Genomic DNA, 17,231 nt, shown 5'->3' with positions numbered 1-17,231 from the left:
ACCCATGGTGCCCAGTACAAAAATGCAATGCACCATATATTTTCTTTGCTGTTCCCCAAGTTTATGCCATTAACGTGATCTACGATGGGCTGGTTTATGGAGAGAGCAAAGTAATAATACAAAAAGGAAATACCCATAATCTTAAGTGGGGGAAGGGCAGATGAGATTGATGGAAAGTGCAGTTGAGTGCAGAGATGGCAACCCAGTAATGGAATACCTGCGCACAGGGGTTTGGCTTTGTTTTCTCAAAGGAGGGTGAAGGGCATGGCAAGGGTGCTTTTGTTCCCTCCGGTTGGATCCCAGAGGACGGTAAGAAGGGGAGCTGAATCGCTGACAAGGTGGGCTGGCCTGATCTCCTTCAAGTCCAGTTGGGGATAAATGCCCTTGGCCTGCCCTGTCTCTGGGCATGGGGCTTATTTCAGCAGCTGTCCCGGGGCCCGGACTTCCCCTGCTTTGCCAGCGCTTGAGTCCCAGGGAGGACTGACCTTGGGATCAGCAGATTTCCTGATACCCGTCCTGGCAACAGATTCAACTCAGTGGTATCGGGGTGGTAGGGGATTTGGGGAGAAACTTTCAAGCACAGCTTTGGAAATCAAATAGAATTCATTTTGCCTCTTCTGATCTTACAATTGTTCTCCGGAGTAAACACTCTGGTTGAACTTCAAGAAGAGAGGGGCTGCAGGAACTTCCTCTTTGAGCCTGTATTTAATGCGCCAGATGTGCCTCGGCTTCCTTGCAAAGCCCATCCCGCCTGGAGTCCAGAGAATGCAGCTTCAGCCGCAGCTCACTTTGCTTTTCAGTTTAGATGAGAAATAACACCAAAATAGTCCAGCGAGGATAAATTCTCGTCGATGGATTGGCTTTTCCACGGAAGTTCGCCTTTGTTCGCCAAGGATCACTGTTATTAAGTGTGTGGGCCTAATGGGGGGCTCAGGTCACCCAGCAGAGGAGCCTGGGGATTCCAAAGCCACTGGGAGACCAGTGGTCTCTCCCGCCTGGTGGAGGTGAGAGCGTGGCCCTGTTCATGGCTGCCCCGGTGAAAGTCCATTCCAGTGGGAAGCAAGGAGTCTCGGCTGATACTGGGAGAACAGGACTGAAAGGACTCTGTGGTCCCACTTCAGCCTCCCCTCGCCTTCCTCTCCCTCTTCTCTTTGGTACCCAGGATCTGGCAGCAGATCTAAAGACCCAGGGTTGTTATCACAATGTCATCATTAGTTGAAACAAAATCATTCTTTGTAACTGGAATCTAGTGACTATAAACAACATATGTTATTGGGCGTTCTATTTCTAATAATTGTAATTACTCGAGAATACTTGCCATTAATAATATAATAACAACAGTGATTGACCAGTTCTCTGTTCCAAACCAATAACTTCACCTGAATGCACTCTTTGTTCAGGGGAAAAAAAAGAGGTAATTCAACATGCCTGGTGATAGTCAACAAAGCCAGTGTTGAAACTGGAAGACGCCCGGATGAAAGCCTTCCTAGGGATACAGGATGCTGCTGGGGAGTTGAAGGGCCACCTGGCAGCCTCCCTCTTGGCTAACAAAAGGCCTCTGTCTGCATCCCCACACTCAAAGGTTGAAAGCAAATGAAAACCTAGGGACTTCCAGAGAACCGCTGGGCCTGGGTCTCCCCTTCATTCCCAGGGTGAGTCTGGGTCTGGAAGTCCAGGGGAGCTCCAGGCCTGAGGCTGTGTGAGCCCCCCTATTGGGCAGAACTGGGAGACCTAGGCCACACTTGGACACTCACCCAGTAAGACCACTTCTTGGGCGTGGATTTCTCTTTGGTGCTCTCCAGATTATTTCCACTGATAATTACAGAACTTCAGCAATCATGTGGACCAATGGTCCCATTTTACACGTCTCTAAATACAGATCTACAGATCTCTTACACACCTTTAAACCTCCCACAACGCCCCACATATGGGAAATGTTCAAGAAGTGGGTAACGTAGGATGAGAGGTGACCTGTAACAATGCTACAGAGTATCATGCCATGAATAAGCTCTTCCCCTGGCATGGAGAGGGGACACTTGTGCCTGGGGCTTCTACAAAGTCACCTTTCAGAGGTGTAATTTTCTTTGTTACCCCTTATTCCTGTTACCAGCTCTTCCCAGAAACAAAAATATAGACAACAAAGCAACGACATTAAAAAAAGATCATTATATTTCTGTTAGCAGCCGGGGCTTTTTTTTTAAGCTCTGAGGACAATATGACCTTCTTCCACTGACCTGCAATGGCTGGACTCAGCCAACAGTCCACAAATATTTATTTACTTCTTTTCCCCTTATCTCCAGGAAGACGCTGCTACAACAACCATCATGAGGTGGTCGACTCTGGCCTCTCCTCTGTGTTATATTCAAAATGGTCCATTATTGAGCTGGGTAGAATGCAGCCTCCAACTGTGGACCAGGAGTACAGCCTTAAGACTTCCTTCTCGGGCTTCCCTGGTGGCGCAGTGGTTGAGAGTCCGCCTGCCGATACAGGGGATGTGGGTTCGTGCCCTGGTCCGGGAGGATCCCACATGCCGCGGAGCGGCTGGGCCCGTGAGCCATGGCTGCTGAGCCTGCGCGTCCGGAGCCTGTGCTCCGCAATGGGAGAGGCCACAACAGTGAGAGGCCTGCGTACCGCAAAAAAAAAAAAAAAAAAAAAAAGACTTCCTTCTCTTAGAATAAATAAGCATCCAAGAAAAAGAGAAGCCAAAGTTAATTCCATTCAGTGAAGTGATAAGGGAGGCATGGCGATTCCAAGATACCTGTCACTGTGACGGCCTGCCAGGCTCCCGGTAAAAGGGCTCATGTAAAATGGAAAGAGTTGGCGGTGGGGCCACAGCGGTGGGTTTGTCCTTCTTCACATCCCTCCATCCGTCACGTTCCTCCAGGCTTCTTCCTCTTCTGGGGACCCTGGCACCACACCCTCTGAAGTTCTGTGAATCCCCAGTGACCTCTGCCACCACCAGGTGCACACGGGTGCTGTACCTGGCTTGCAGTCTGGGCACCTGAAGACATTATTCTTTTATGGAGATCCCTGAATTGCACTGGGAAACGTGGTGGGCTATTGTTTTATTCTTTTCTAGGTTTTTTTCCTCTTTCTGAGCAGCAGATGCCAGCTGCTTTTACATATTTAAAAGAAAGAAAGTTGGGACAAGAGGGGCAAACAAGACAGAAAAGGCAGAAATTTGAAAGGTCATTAAATGATTAGGGCCCTTTGAGATCCACCAGAGAGCTCAATTGTCTCTGTTTTCATTTTATTCTCGGGCCTCTCCACACAGGAAATCCCTGCCACATACACCAGCCTGGAAAGCTGGAGAGAGCCTGAGAACCTCTTTGTCTCCACTGCCATCAAGTTACTTGTAGGTTCCTGAACAACATAAGAAGAGGTGCTTCCTGGGCTCTTAGCCCCTGGTTGGGTGGGTCAACCAGCCCTTCTTCTGCTTCTGACCCTGCACCCCAAGACAAAGGCCCTGGATTGAGGAGAATGGATAGCCTTCTTTTAAATTTCTTTTTTTAAAAATATTTTATTTATTTATTTGTCTGGCTGCGCCAGGTCTTAGTTGGGGCACGCGGGATCTTTTAGTTGTGCATGTGGGCTCTTAGTTGCAGCATGCATGCAGGATCTAGCTCCCCAACCAGGGATTGAACCCAGGCCCCCTGCACTGGGGGCGTGAAGTCTCAACTGCTGGACCACCAGGGAAGTCCCGAGAATGTACAGCCTTTCATCAGGGTCTTCATGCCAAGGTGTGCCCCTTGGCTGTCAGACCCCTGTCTGTCCTATTAGCTTTAGCTCCACTTTGTCTTAGTTAAAAAAAAAGAAGCAGAGAATTGACATATTAAAAATTAGATTCACATTCCTACTTAAAGCCAAGACATAACCCCTTTTCCCCCTTTCCCTATGAAGGGATAATCTAGGTCTGGGTCTCTTTTTCGGATTACGAATTCAGAGCAGCCGTTCCCAGCCATAGACAGACCCCATCGCAGAGGCGGAGGGCCTGTGTCTAGAGACTTCCATAGCCTCTTCTTGTTCTGGTCTGAAACCTACAAGTGACTTGATGGGAGCAGAAAGAAAGAGGTTCTCAGGCTCTCTCCAGCTTTCCAGGCTGGTGTATCTAGTAGGGATTTCCTGTGCGGAGAGGCCCAAGAATAAAAGGAAAGCAGAGACACCTGAGGGATCTGGTGGATTTCAAAGGCTCCTAATCATTTAATTACCTTGAATGAGGTTCTCAAATTTCTGCTTTTTCTGTCTTTTTTGCCCCTCTTGTCCCCCCCACCCAACTGGGAGCATTCTCTCCCCTTGACAACCTCACCATTCCTTGTCCTTCCCTCCGCAAAGGATTGCTCTGCCCATTCTCTACCCCGAGAACTCCTGCTCAGCCACCAAAGCTTGGGAAAGTGGGATCCGGGGCTGGACATTTCTCATCTCCAGACACACTTCAGTCTTTTCCTGGGTGAGGAGAGCTCAACGCAGCAGATGCTGGTGGTGAGGTGTCCTTCGCTCCTCCCTTTCAGAGACAAGACAGCTTCCCTCCTGCCATTAAGGGTTTGGCCTAAGTTAGGGTTCTTAGTGGGGTGGGAGTCTGGGGGTGGGCCTCTCTATTCTCACCATGCCCCATCCAGTCCCCCAACAGCCCTTATGCTTTCTGCACCTGGACAGTTCCCTGCTCTCAGTTATGGCTTTGCCACATGGTCATGGCACCTGTGGGGCTGTGTGAAGGGGACTGGAAGGTACACCCAAGACTTGGGGGTAGGAGAGATGTTGGAGCCTGAGTCCAGCGTTGGCCGAGAGAGTGCCCTGTCCTTGCATTCAGTGGGGTCTAACCAACACGATACAGATATAGATATAGATAGATATATCACCTCTCTATCTTCCTATTCTCAGCAACAGCGTTCTAAACCACTCTGTCCAGAACTACTGGCCCGACGGCTGGAGTCACACAAGCACCATAATGTCTGAACAACAGCAGACTTTTCCAAAATGTGTTTACACCCATTATCCTTGAGGCCTTTGCCCACAAACTTACAATCTCAGAGAGGAAACAACATAGGCATAGAGTATTTCTATTATGGTGATGAAGAGTTTTCAAGGAGAAGACTAAAGATCAGGACGGAACAGAAACAGTGTCTTAGCCATGAAGCCTGACTCTGTGGCAGTGATTTGCAGACTGGACCGTGCAGCAGAATCACACAGTGCTGACCGCAGCCCCGAGGGGTCACCCAGCTGGTGGAGAGGATGGAGAGGGAGCTTTTGCATCTCTGACAAGGTCCCAGGTGATGAAGATGCTGCTGCTGCTGATTTGGGGACCACACTTTGAAAACCACCCTCAGGTTAGTGACCACCCTCTCATTCTTATCTTTCTCTCCCTTTCACTCAACTTGACTTCTTTGATCTCAGTTCTGCTCTGTGGACGATGCTCTGAGGGACCGCTGAGCAGTCTGTACACAGTCCTGCGGCGTACTTATGATTATTTCTAGGACACACACACACACACACACACACACCTCTCTGGGATTGTTCTGGAACTCACCTGGTGTGTAGAGGGTCCTGCTGGACGGAGTGACCTGGAATGCACCTCTGTCTGGTAACTGAACCCCCAGGACTGACCCAGAGCTCAGAGCTTTGCTTGTTTACTGCTTTCGTGAAGCAGTCCCTTAAGAGTCGGGGTTGGGGAGCAAGGGGGTGGTCCTGCGGGATTTGCCTTTGTTTTCTCTTCTTAAGGGAAGACCTGCCTGCGTGTCCCACGCTCACAGCAAGCGGCACTCACGGCTCTGGCTGCGGGACCTACCTCAGGCAGCCTCACCCGGCCTTCCTGGAAGGAGCAAGTCTTGGGGTCATGGGTGCAGACATGCCGGTATTTACACCAGTGGCAGCGGTATGGGCTCTCCACACAGGACAGGCACCTGGGCACAGAGGAGGAAGAGGCACACATCATAGAACCTGCATGAACCAAAAGCAGAAAGCCTAAGACTCTAGGGCCTAGCAAAACATATTTTCATAGTAGGAGAAACCACCTTCAAACACTCAGGAAGACTAGATCTTGGAAAAACCCATCCCTTTTCTCTCCAAGTCCTCAGGAAGCCAAGAGTCTCTGGCCTCCGCCCTCACTCAGGTAGCTGACAACCCCGATCCCCCAAGAGGCTCATCAACCACCCTCCATTTTTATAGGATGGCGCCCTCTTTTGCTGAATTGGGAAACAATGAAGTCTGGAGTAGAGGGGCTCATCCAGAGAACCCATAAGAGTTAGGATTAACAGTGAAATTGACTTTTAATTCAAATTGACTCCAGGGTCTCTGCTGACAAGGACCCACGTGGACACACCTTTGCAGAGGAAGGTCCTGAGGCTACCCCCTCAGTGTGATGGGCAGAGTTGGCAACCCTACCTCTACTCACCATTCCCAGGAAACACAAGCAACTTTATAAAAGCTACTTCCTGTTTAAAACCCAACATGGTTCCCTTCTTCCAAAGGGTCGAACCCAAATGCCTTGCCATGCAGGCCAAGGCCTCTGTGGTGTCTAGATCCACTGTCCCCACGTGTGTCTGGTGCTTCAGCCAAGAACAGGCCACTCTCTCCCCATGCTGTCCTTCTACCTGGAGTAACATTTCCTCTACCTCATCATCTCCTCTTCCTTTGACCAATGGAGAGTTGGTCTCATTGGGGCCCTCATCCTATTCATCCTTCTGTTTCTGTCTCTGGAACAGTACTGGTCTTGTTGTATTATATTTTACTTATTCATTGTCCTGTTCATCCACTGGTCCACCAGGCCATGATTCCTGGTGGGTAGAGATCGTGTCTTTGCATCTTATTAATGTTTGATCCTCCTTGTTTAATGAGTAACACACTGTCTTGCATATAGGATGCTTAAAATCGTTTTACGGACTGAATGGAAACTTCAAATATGATTTCATCTACCTATTCTACTTTCTTAGAGGGGCAAAAGGGGAGTGAGGGATTAGGTCACCACGTGGTAAAGACATGGCAAGCTCTGTGGGAAGAAGCAGGAAGAGAATTCCAATGTCGAAGCAATTTGGCTGGGAGGACTGGCTGCCTCTTACTTGGGGTGCCAAAGAGAGCCACAGCTCTGGACTCACAGCTGTCATAACCAGACAGAGCCCACCAGCCTAGAGTCCCAAATACCTATGGGCATGTTAACTAGCTTGTCCTATATGGAGAAGAAAACAGAACATTATATTAAAGCAAGCAAAGCTTTTTGAGATCAGGTTCTATGGCTTTCAAACTGTGCTCTGTGGAACGCTGGGGGTTCCGTGGAGCTTCTTTGGAGACTGTGTGAGATGCGTGGGGTTCCTAGACAGAGGGGTTCCAGGTCCCCTCGACCCTCAACCATCTCCTGCTTTCATCTATTTCGTATATTGGGCTTTCACACCTAATTTTGGTTGAAGAAGGGTTTCTATGGTGAAAAACAGGTTTGTACCTTCTCAATATTATCCAGGCCCATCATTTTGGAGAGGAAATAACAATACGGTAACAGTAAAATGTACAGTGCCTGAACAGTCGGCCAGACATGGCTCTAAGCGCTCTCTTTGTCATAGCTCTTCTAGCCCTCACAGCCATCCTGTGGGCTGAGCAGGGCTGATGAGCAGACAGCAAGCAGCGATGTCCCAGCCGAGGGGACCGTGCCCTTGCCATGTCAGCTGTTAAATATCTGGGTGAGGGCTTCCCTGGTGGCGCAGTAGTTGAGAGTCCGCCTGCCGATGCAGGGGACACGGGTTCGTGCCCCGGTCCGGGAAGATCCCACATGACGCGGAGCAGCTGGGCCCGTAAGCCACGGCCGCTGAGCCTGCGCATCCGGAGCCTGTGCCCCGCAACGGGAGAGGCCACAACAGTGAGAGGCCCGCGTACCAAAAAAAAATCTAGGTGACATACCAGGAGGAGGACTACTATTTCCTCATTTACAGAGGATACTGGGGCCCAGAAGGGTTACTTTTCCTAGCTGGTCTGACTCCAGAGCCCAAGCCTCCATCGTCCGTGGCTTCCCCTGGGAAGGGGAGGCTTCAGTCAAACAGAGCCAGAGCTGGAGCCGGAGCCAGAGCTAGAAGCCCACCCCAGGCCGAAGCCTGCCTCTGACCATCGCCAGCCTGAGTCCCGACCCAGCCTGCAGGGGACTGTGCAGAGCTGAGCGTTCATTCAGGTGACTTGTTGGACCACTGCCTGGACACACGTGGCGCCTTCTCTCCCTCCCCAGACCCCTCTTCTCACCTGGGGTGCTGGCCGCTCTGTTCTTCAGGTAATAAGCACCCCCCTCCTCAACAGATGGTGGAAAGTGAATCATGTTAGCAGACTTAGGCCAGAGAAGATGTAAGGGCTAGGGACTTGGAGTTCCCCAGCCCACGGGTTATCACGCTGCCCGTTCTAGCCTCTTCCCATTAACCCTGTGCGTGCCAGAGGAGGGAGTCTCTCTCCTTCTAGGGGTGAAGGAGGTCGCCTTACAGGGCCTCTAGATGGTAAGTCCTTGGGAAAGTGGTGGGGTCTTCTATCTTTGGATGAACTTTGACCCCAGAAACAGGGAGCTGAGTGAGGCTGGAGGGGCACTTACGAATTGTGGACGCTGCAGTTGTAGAAGACAAAGCTGGTGCTGGCAAAGGTCATGCCTGTCTCCTTCGACTTGAGCTGCAGCTGGACGACATGGTGGTCGCCTGTGGGCGGAGCCAGCCATGAGGTGGAGGTGGGGTGGGGGCGGCCACTGCCCCGTGTCGGGTCCCAGTGAGAGTAATGCACCCTGGCAAAGGGGAGCCCACTCTCCATGGGGTGTGCTCAGCTCTACCGGATTTGGATGCGGTCGGGCCCGGTCCCAGGACAACCCCGAGAACAGCTGCAGGGGCTGATTCCGGTCTACTTCTCCTTCCACACTGTATTCCCAGCACCCACCTCTCATTCGCTCACCAGGTCCTTTCCTGTCCACACACACACACACACACACACACACACACTGACAGGCATTCAAATGTGCATTCACATACATGATGTCCATGCAGCCCTCACAGAATTACAAATACACACATTGATTAGCTACCAGGAGAAACATGTAGACTCTCGGCAACGCTGCCACAAATTATGCCAGAGGTTTTACACGTAGGTGTGCGAGCACTCACGAGCTCGTTCCCCATCTCTGTAAGGAAAGACCCTGTGCTGACACCCCCTCGTCTGGTGGGCTCCATTCGGGCAGACATCCCTGGAATCCTCAGCTGGCACCAGGGAGGAGCTGGGGCCCATGTTTAATTCACAGCCCTGACCCCAGGCCCCTTGTTCTGTGCCTTCCCTGAGAGGCTCATTAATCAATCAGCTCGGAACAAATGTGACAAGCCCAAATGGGAGGGCCAACATGGAATCAGGCTGCCCAGGCAGGCCTGTCCCTCTCAGCGCTGGACCTCTGTCCACTCTGTCCTTCTTGTGGCAGCCGGCCAGCAACAGGAAGCTCCAGGGAGGCGGGGGTGGGGGGGGGGGCAACGGTTCAGGGTCAGAGACCCAGCAGTGCAGGCAGGGGGTAAGGAAGCAGATGACCCCTGCACCCCATCCCTCCTCCCGTGCCCCTCCACGCCAGCCCTCTCATGCTCCAGCATGACCTCTGAACTTGACCGGGACACTCTGCAACTGTGCTGGCCTTTCCCTCCCCCGCCCTCTTGGCACCGCTCCCCACCCAGGGTGAGGGTGACTCCTGGATGCTCACCTGGTTTCAATTCCAAAGGCAGCGGAGGGACACTCCATCCCCCTCTTCCTGTGACACCCCTACCAACGCACGCCGCTTCCTCTGACCCTCCCCTCCTGTGCGCTCCCTCTATCCCACGTGTCTGTCCTGAGTTCTCATCATCCAGGCGGCGGGAGGAAGGACTTGCCACCCCGCTTTGCCTCTGGGGACCACTCACCGTTCTCCGTGATGATCCGGGGCACCTCCTTGGCTGCTGGGGAGTGGCACTGGATCTGACTGCCTACCACCAGCCCGTCCATCTCTGACAGGTCCTCGAAGGTGCAGCTGACCCCAGCTGACAGCTCTGGGACATTGTACGTCTCCAGGACCAGCTGTGAACAGCCAGGCAGGGGGAGAGAGAGGACGAGAGAGACATGGGAAAAAGAAGGTATGGAATAAAGGAAGAAAGAGAGCAAGAGGGATCAGAGAGAAAGAGAAGAAAGAAAAGCGTGAGGCAACATTGACGTACAGAAGAGGAGACCCAATTTATGACCGGAGAGGATAGAGAAGGTGGTGGGATGGTAAGAGACAGAGACAAAAGAAATATGCATCTGAATGGATCTGGCCCCAGCAAACAGAACGTTCAGGGGATTTGTAGGTGGAGGGAGGCCCTGGGCAGGACTGAGGCCCCGAGGAACTGCTGCTCAGGCTCCTCTCCGTTATCCCCAACTTTGGAAAATGGCAACACCAACCAGCAGGTGCCCAGCAAGAACGTGGGCACCACCGCCCCCTTTTCTCCCTCTGCACATATATCTTTCCCATCTCAAAGACAAGGATAGGGCTCCCAACACTTTCCCCCTCTTGGTCACACTTCCAGTCATTTCTGGTGTCAGTTTTCCCTGTCTTTCTACCCCTTGTGCATAAAGCCTCTTCCCCGATAGTCCTGCAAACGTCCCCATCTTCCATCCCCGGGGACACATTCTTTAACATCCCTGCCCTGCTCTGGAGCGGCCTTGCTGGCCAGCTAGGCCCAGCCCTCCTGAGGGGTGTTGGGCTGAGGCCCTTTTGGGCAGGGGGAAGGCTCTTCCGACATCTGTGGATCCTGGTCCCACGGCCTTACCAGGACATTGTACTGAGAGACGGAGATGTTGCTGGGATGGACGGTCAGCCGGACGCACTGCTTCATCTCAGAGGCAAACCTGCGGGGCTCTCTGGACCGCTCACAGCGCTCCTTCCGGGTGCACCTGGGAAGGACAGAGTGACTGATCAGGGACTCAGGAGGAGACCGCTGGTCCAGCGAGGGGCCGGCGCGGAGGTCAGGCATTGCCAGCGGCTCCTAGGACACGTCCGAACTGAGCGTGCCCAGGACTGACCTTCTAGTTTCCTTCCTCCAGCCTGGTCCTCCCCCATCAAGCCCAAACTGGAAGAAGAAGGTAATTCCAATCACTGGTTGTCACATGCGAAACCCTGAGAGTCACCCCAGAGTGCCCTCAGGGCCTCCTCATTCACAGAAAGAGCTGGAAGTGCTGTCTATTCCCCCTCCCCACTCAGCCTCAGCCCCCCGCCCCCCTTCACAAACCGAGACTGTTCTCTCCACGTATCTCCTCTTTCCGATTTCCTCGGCTTTGTGCAAGCCAGCTCCTCTGTCTGCACTGCCCTCTGGCCACATTTTTCCCCATTCCAACTTCTACCTGTCCCTCTAGACATGGTTCAACTATAATGCATCTGCCGTGGGCCCCTCTTCCCACCAACCCACTCCCACCCCGGGCAACGTTAAGAGCGCTCTGGTGTTTCCCACCGTCTAGAACTTCTTAGACTATATGACAATTATTAGGCTAAGCGCAGCCCTCTCCTACCAAGTGTGAACTTCCCAAAAGAAGAAACTACGCCTGACTTACTCTGGAATCCCCTGCATATCTCCTGCCCAGCAGACAGAAGGTAAACAGGTGGGCAGGAGAGAGGGGAGGAGGGATCAAAGTTGCCAAGGGTAGAAGTTCAGAGCACGCTCTGGAGCCAGGCTGCGCTGGATCCGAATCCCAGCTCCATGGCCCAGCATCACTGCTGTAGAAGGTTCGCTATTGCCTAGTGTCCGTGTCCTATTATTGTTCAAAGTGTGCCTTGTCATCGGTGGATCACATCCAGGTGACCTGGGATCTTACGGTCGTAACTGATGGAGCCTTGTGAAAGACGCACATAAAAGTCAGGGTGGTCACCCAAATGCACACATCACACATAGGGGAAGGCACTTAAGCTCTCAGCCCGGGGCCAGGGCTTGCCCTGCCTTCCAGTGGGAGTTGACTGCTCGGAGGTATTTGACTTTCAGGAAACAGTATCTAATCCAAGCTGGTTAAGCCTGGTGAACATGGAGCTGCGCTGAGTGGCCATGATTTGGCACCTCTGGGCTACTGATTCTGCTGTGGGGTGGCAGTGAGGGAAAGCAGGGTCCTCAGAGGGACATGTTGAGGTAAGATGGGACTGCAGGGAAATCCCTCCTGAGTGCTGATCTCTTTTGGTTAAAGAGGAGAGACTCTGCCGAGAAGGGAGGATGTCAGGGGCTGTTGCAGGAGCGGAGGAAGCACCCGGCAAGGAGCTGAGTAGGGAAGGGAACAGCCAGGGATATGGAAGGGAACCTCTGTCTCAAGAAGCAGACGGGTGAGGGGTAGGGTAAGAGGTGAAGGGAGAGGGGCACCTGGATACCCTGATCTGCTCTCAGGGTGACTCTCAAGGCACAGAGGAAACTGCGGGGGCCTCTCCTCCCAGCCACGGGGAAGGAAGTATGCCATCCACATCACCTGGAGTTACCAGATAGAGTCCAGGTAGAAAAGAGGCAACTCCTTCTCTCTTGCAGGAGGTACAAAGGAACTTCGTTGAGGGATCTCAAGACAAGGTCTATCTGCATGGTTTGCTGCTCCCGGAGTTCATGAGGCTGCATCTTGGCCTCGGTGGGAGGGACGGCCTAATAGTGGAGGGTCTGAGAGGAGAATTTAGCTGAGAAATCACTGAAGGCGTGGACTAAAGGAAGAAAGGGGAGATATGGACAGAAAGGATGACCTTGGAGTAAAGTGGATGTGTAACGCAGAAATAAAACACAATTCTGAATAAAATAATCATGGCTACTAGTCATTGAGCTCTTATTGGGCACTGTGATAAGGGGCTTACAGTTTATGTCACTGAGCTCTCCCAGAGATGATGGGAGGTAGGTAACCATTCTAAACCCCACCTTACAGATCAGGAAACTACAGAGAGCAGTTAGTCACTTGTTCAAGGTCATCAGCTAATCAGAGGGAGCCTGTAAGAACACAGATGGACTCTGGAGCCTCTATTCTCACCCACTGTGCTCTACCTCCCTGAAGCTTCTAGACTAAACCCATTTTCCTTGCCATCCTGATGTCCCCTTCTGTGCTTAGGGCAATTTAAAAATGTCCTCTCAATCTTATTCTCTATGCTAATCGCTGTTTTCGCCTGCCACTGGAAACACTCTGAATATTGCTGAGACCCGTCCAGGAATCTCATCCCAAGGGTGAAAGGTCAGATGTGAGTGTGGTTGTCTCCAAGGCACCCCCAGGCTGTTCTAGCAGACCCATGACAACAAGGGCATCTGCCTAAAAGTCTGGGAAGTTAATTTACCAGGCTGGCTCCTCTGCGAGGACTTCATTACCTCCGGCCATTAAGCTAATGTTATGGACTTTTCCAGGGTGTCTGCACTGACATCACTATTAATAGTGCTATTACTCCCATCAACAGCAGACCCAGAGAGCTGGTACAGACTTCAATTATTCACTGACTCCCCAACTTTGAAGTTCCTATTTCCAAGAGCAATCAGTAGATCTGAAAAATGTCTTTGATTAAATTATGCAGAGAGGAAAAATGAAGCTGCTTTCAGCCCAAACATCACCTGAAGTTACCAAATAGAGTCTAGATAGAAAAGAGGCAACTCCTTCTCTCTTGCAGGAGGTACAAAGGAACTTGGTTGAGGGATCTCAAGACAAGGTCTATCTGCATGGTTTGCTGCTCCCGGAGTTCATGAGGCTGCATCTTTCCATGGCTCCCGAGAGCCCACAACTAAACAGGTATCATCTCCTGCAGATTTAGGTCTTACCCGGGAAGCCACCCGTGGCTTACACTTTTAAACATCCCCATCTAACTTTGTAATCTTGGGCAAATTACTTAACCTCTTTGCTGCCTCAGTTTTCTCATCTATAAAATGGGGACAAAATAGTACCTACCTAATAGGGTTATCATGAGGGTTAAAAGATGATGCAAGTAAAGCATTTAGAACAGAGCATAGCTCATACGTAATAAGCCCTCCATAAAACCTAGTATTACCCCATCCCTCCTCTGCTTTCCCACCCAACCCCTCCAAACTGCAGCTGATGTAGAAGCACAGATCTCCTCCCAGACTGGACCACAGGGCAAATCAAAGATGAAAAGACAGCAATGGCTGCAGCACTTTTCCTCTTAATGATGGAGGGGGAGCCCCAGATGGCAGGAGGGAGCAAAGAGGAAAAAAAGAGTAGTCTGGGCTGTAGCTCTGCTTTCTTCCTAGCTGTCAAAGGGTATTGAGAACTCAGCTCTCTTCGTGGAAAGTCAAGTTTAAGGTCAGTGTCAGGGGTGTTTTGACATTTCTACTATCCCTCAGGACCCATGAGGGCGGAAGCTACAAATGTTCAAAAGCACGGACAATTGACCTTCGAAGTGATAGGAAAATGTAGGGGAAGAATGGATTCCTTCTGAGTTCTTAAAGGGTCTGTCAGGGGAATGGCCTCCTGCCCTTCTGGGACTATGATTTTCCATTAGGTCAGGCAAGAGCTAGGGAATGTGCAAAGGGTTAATTCATGACCCCTGGGTTGGGGGGCTTAGATGTTTCCTTCAAAGGGGCTCCAGGTACTTCCGAAAGCACGTCCTTGCAATCCACTGTGGGGACACCTTGGACATGGCGGAAGACCCTGCTTCATCCATTTTCCAGGCAGGACTCAAATAGTGCATGCTATATGGCTTTGAGTTTCCAGACAGTCATCCCTGCCAGCACCATTGCCACCCCCAGGAATCGCAGACCTGCAGGTGGCCAGCAGGAAGCAGGCTCCAGAAACACAGCCCGGGCCCCAGAACTGGAGTCTGGCCCCCCTAGGCTCTTCTTCCCTCCCCTTCTCCCTCCACTTTCTCTGCAGTTGGTCCTCCAGCTCCAGTTCAGAGGTGCTAAAAGCCCTTGGGGACAAAGGCCCTGGCCCCTGGAGGGGTTATTATTCAAGTCAGTGGTTCCAATGAGATTATCTTCTCTAAAGAAGCAGCTACCACCGCCTCCCCTAAGCCTGAACTTTCACTGCTGGAGAATTCCCAGCCAAGTGGAAAATTAGAAGGGAGAGGAATGGAGAAAGGAAGGGGGTAAGGGAGAGGGAAAGAGGTGGTGATTAAGTTCTCTAGAAATTAATTCCTAAATACAGTGATGGAAATATTAACTCCCAGCGCTGCTGGCTGGGCAAGCAAATTTCCATTTGGAAGTGGGGCTCTCTGTGAGTCCGGCCTGGGCGAGCCTCCAAACTGCAGTGGAGGTGGGGGAAACCACCGCTGGTCCGTCTCTCCAGGCCCTCCAGGTAGTGTGGGTCTACCAGCCTCGGATATCAGAACTGGCTCCTTGCTTCTCCCTGTAGGTGATCCCCCATCCTTAACACTTCACGTTGGTCATGGCCTGTGCTTCAAGTGCAATATTTGGGGAATCTGTGTTTAGAACATGAGGAGGTTGGAAACAAATGGGGTAGGGCTCCCTAAATGCCCTTTACAGAAAAGGTAAGAGGAACCTTATTCAAGCTGGAGATCACGCGGGCTCTCTGATCACTGTCTCCACATCTGGGAACCCTGACGAGGGAAGAGACTGGGTTTCCTAACATCGTTACCCTTGCCCTCTTCAGGAATGCCCCCAGAAATGGGCAGGTGGCATGTGTAGCTTGGAGAAAGGCAGACTGGATAATAAAGGGAGGCCTTCTAGGCGGATGGTGTGTAAGGGGTTTCTTATATGAAGGGCACGGACCAGGTGAGGCCTTTCAGTACCGTGACTCTAGGATGTGGAACCACAGATACAGAGGGCCAACTAGGGGATCTGACGTTCATGGATTTTGGTACCCGCTGTGGGTCCTGGAACCAATCCCCTGTGGATTGGTTCTGTATCTATTGAGCTGGGGTGAGAAAAATTCAAATACCCTAGGATCTCGTCTGGGACTCTTTCCTCTGGACCAGAGGCTGACAAATTTTTCGCAAAGCGTCAGGGAAGGCCACAGCACAGACTGCAAAGAGTTTGCTGGGCAGAAGTGGATCTGAACAATTCCTCACGATTGTGTAGACATCCTGCAAAGAGCCCAAGGAGAGATCATTGACTTAGAGGGTGAGTATTCAGTAGCCCTTGGATACAGGTTAAAAAATAAAAATAAACATAAAACCAGGCTATGGGATATGCTAAGAAGCAGCACAAAAGGACTGGCATTTTGGAATCAGTTTGGACTTGATTAAGGGGACATTTAGTGTGACTGTGGAACAAACTTCTCTCTCTGCCCTTTCCCAGGTGGCCGTTGGACAGCCACACCCATGGCTGCTGAAGACTGTCTGGGAAGGAAGACTTCCCAGCCGTGGGTTTCTCCCAGCCATCCCATCACAGCCCTCCAGTCCCGGGGAGGACAGCAACAGGACAGGGACCACGGAGGAGGTCCTGGGTCTGACCCATAGCCTCTGCTTACACAGCCAATGAAGTCAGAGCTAGTCCCCCAGGGGGCTGCCTGCATATTCCTCCCTTAATTTTCAAGGCGTTGCTGTAAGATGGCTCTTCACTGCCATTTTATGGCAGGAAACTGGGCCCAGACTGGGTCTGTCCACAGACAGGTTCTTAGTTTTAACCCATCCCTTCTGTGTAGGTAGCAGCATTTTTCCTCTCCTCTCCTCTCCTTTCCTTCTCTCCATCTTGGCAGAAACTATATAAAGTGAGTCCTGAACAGTGACCCATGCCAAGCCATCCAGGGAGGGCATCCTTCCAAGAGAAGAAATCCGCAAAGAGGAGGGGTCCCAGGGGGGAGGGAAGGACTTTATAAAAGCTGATCTTATCTTTCGCCTGTCAATGTCCTGAGTTACATGAGCCTCCCAGGAGTGACGCTGATGACCCTGCTGAAGAAAGGTAACGTCTGGGCCGATCGATGGGACTAGGTCTGTGGGGGATCCCGTTACCTGCTGCGACTGATGGGCTTCTTGGCCTGGGCACGGGAGGGGAAGAGGGAGAGGGGGCTGGGGACCTGGGGGTTGGAGGGATCTTTCCAGGCCCAGGACAGGTGAAAGCTGGGCTTCAGGGCTGTGGGTGCACTGCAGCCTTTCCTTTCTTTCATCCAAGTCAGAATAGGCTCAGGCCCAATGGCCCTGCAAACAAAGGCTCAAGGTGATGGACAAATAAACAGTTTGTTGAAGCTGTCATTACCATTAGAAGCCAGCAAGGCTGTGGGCTGGGGCCCGGGGCTGAAAGAGAGGGCAACAGGGGTGACTCTCCGTGCTACTGGGTTGGCAAGCCTGTGCTCAGGACAACTGAGGGTGAGTAACAGGAGGGAGGCTTTCAATTACA

The 17,231-nt window shown here is 51.7% G+C and overlaps 1 protein-coding gene across 4 annotated transcripts in view; it reads right to left on the bottom strand.

The window, feature by feature from the left end:
- The window catches only part of PLXNA4 (plexin A4), a 373,377-nt gene that overhangs the window by 76,885 nt on the left and 279,261 nt on the right, over window positions 1-17,231 (bottom strand). For all 4 annotated transcript variants that reach the window (XM_032643655.1, XM_032643651.1, XM_032643653.1 and 1 more), the window contains 4 exons: window positions 10,761-10,884; window positions 9,879-10,032; window positions 8,552-8,651; window positions 5,783-5,897 (listed from right to left, as the gene is read on the bottom strand). In XM_032643655.1, the coding sequence (XP_032499546.1) occupies window positions 5,783-5,897; window positions 8,552-8,651; window positions 9,879-10,032; window positions 10,761-10,884 (493 nt within the window). The remainder of the gene's footprint in view (window positions 1-5,782; window positions 5,898-8,551; window positions 8,652-9,878; window positions 10,033-10,760; window positions 10,885-17,231) is intronic.

This window comes from Phocoena sinus, chromosome 9, assembly GCF_008692025.1.
Source record: "Phocoena sinus isolate mPhoSin1 chromosome 9, mPhoSin1.pri, whole genome shotgun sequence".
Classification (NCBI taxonomy): Eukaryota; Metazoa; Chordata; class Mammalia; order Artiodactyla; family Phocoenidae; genus Phocoena; species Phocoena sinus.
The sequence above is the reverse complement of the archived record's forward strand: the minus strand, read 5'-3'. Positions and strand labels throughout refer to the sequence as shown.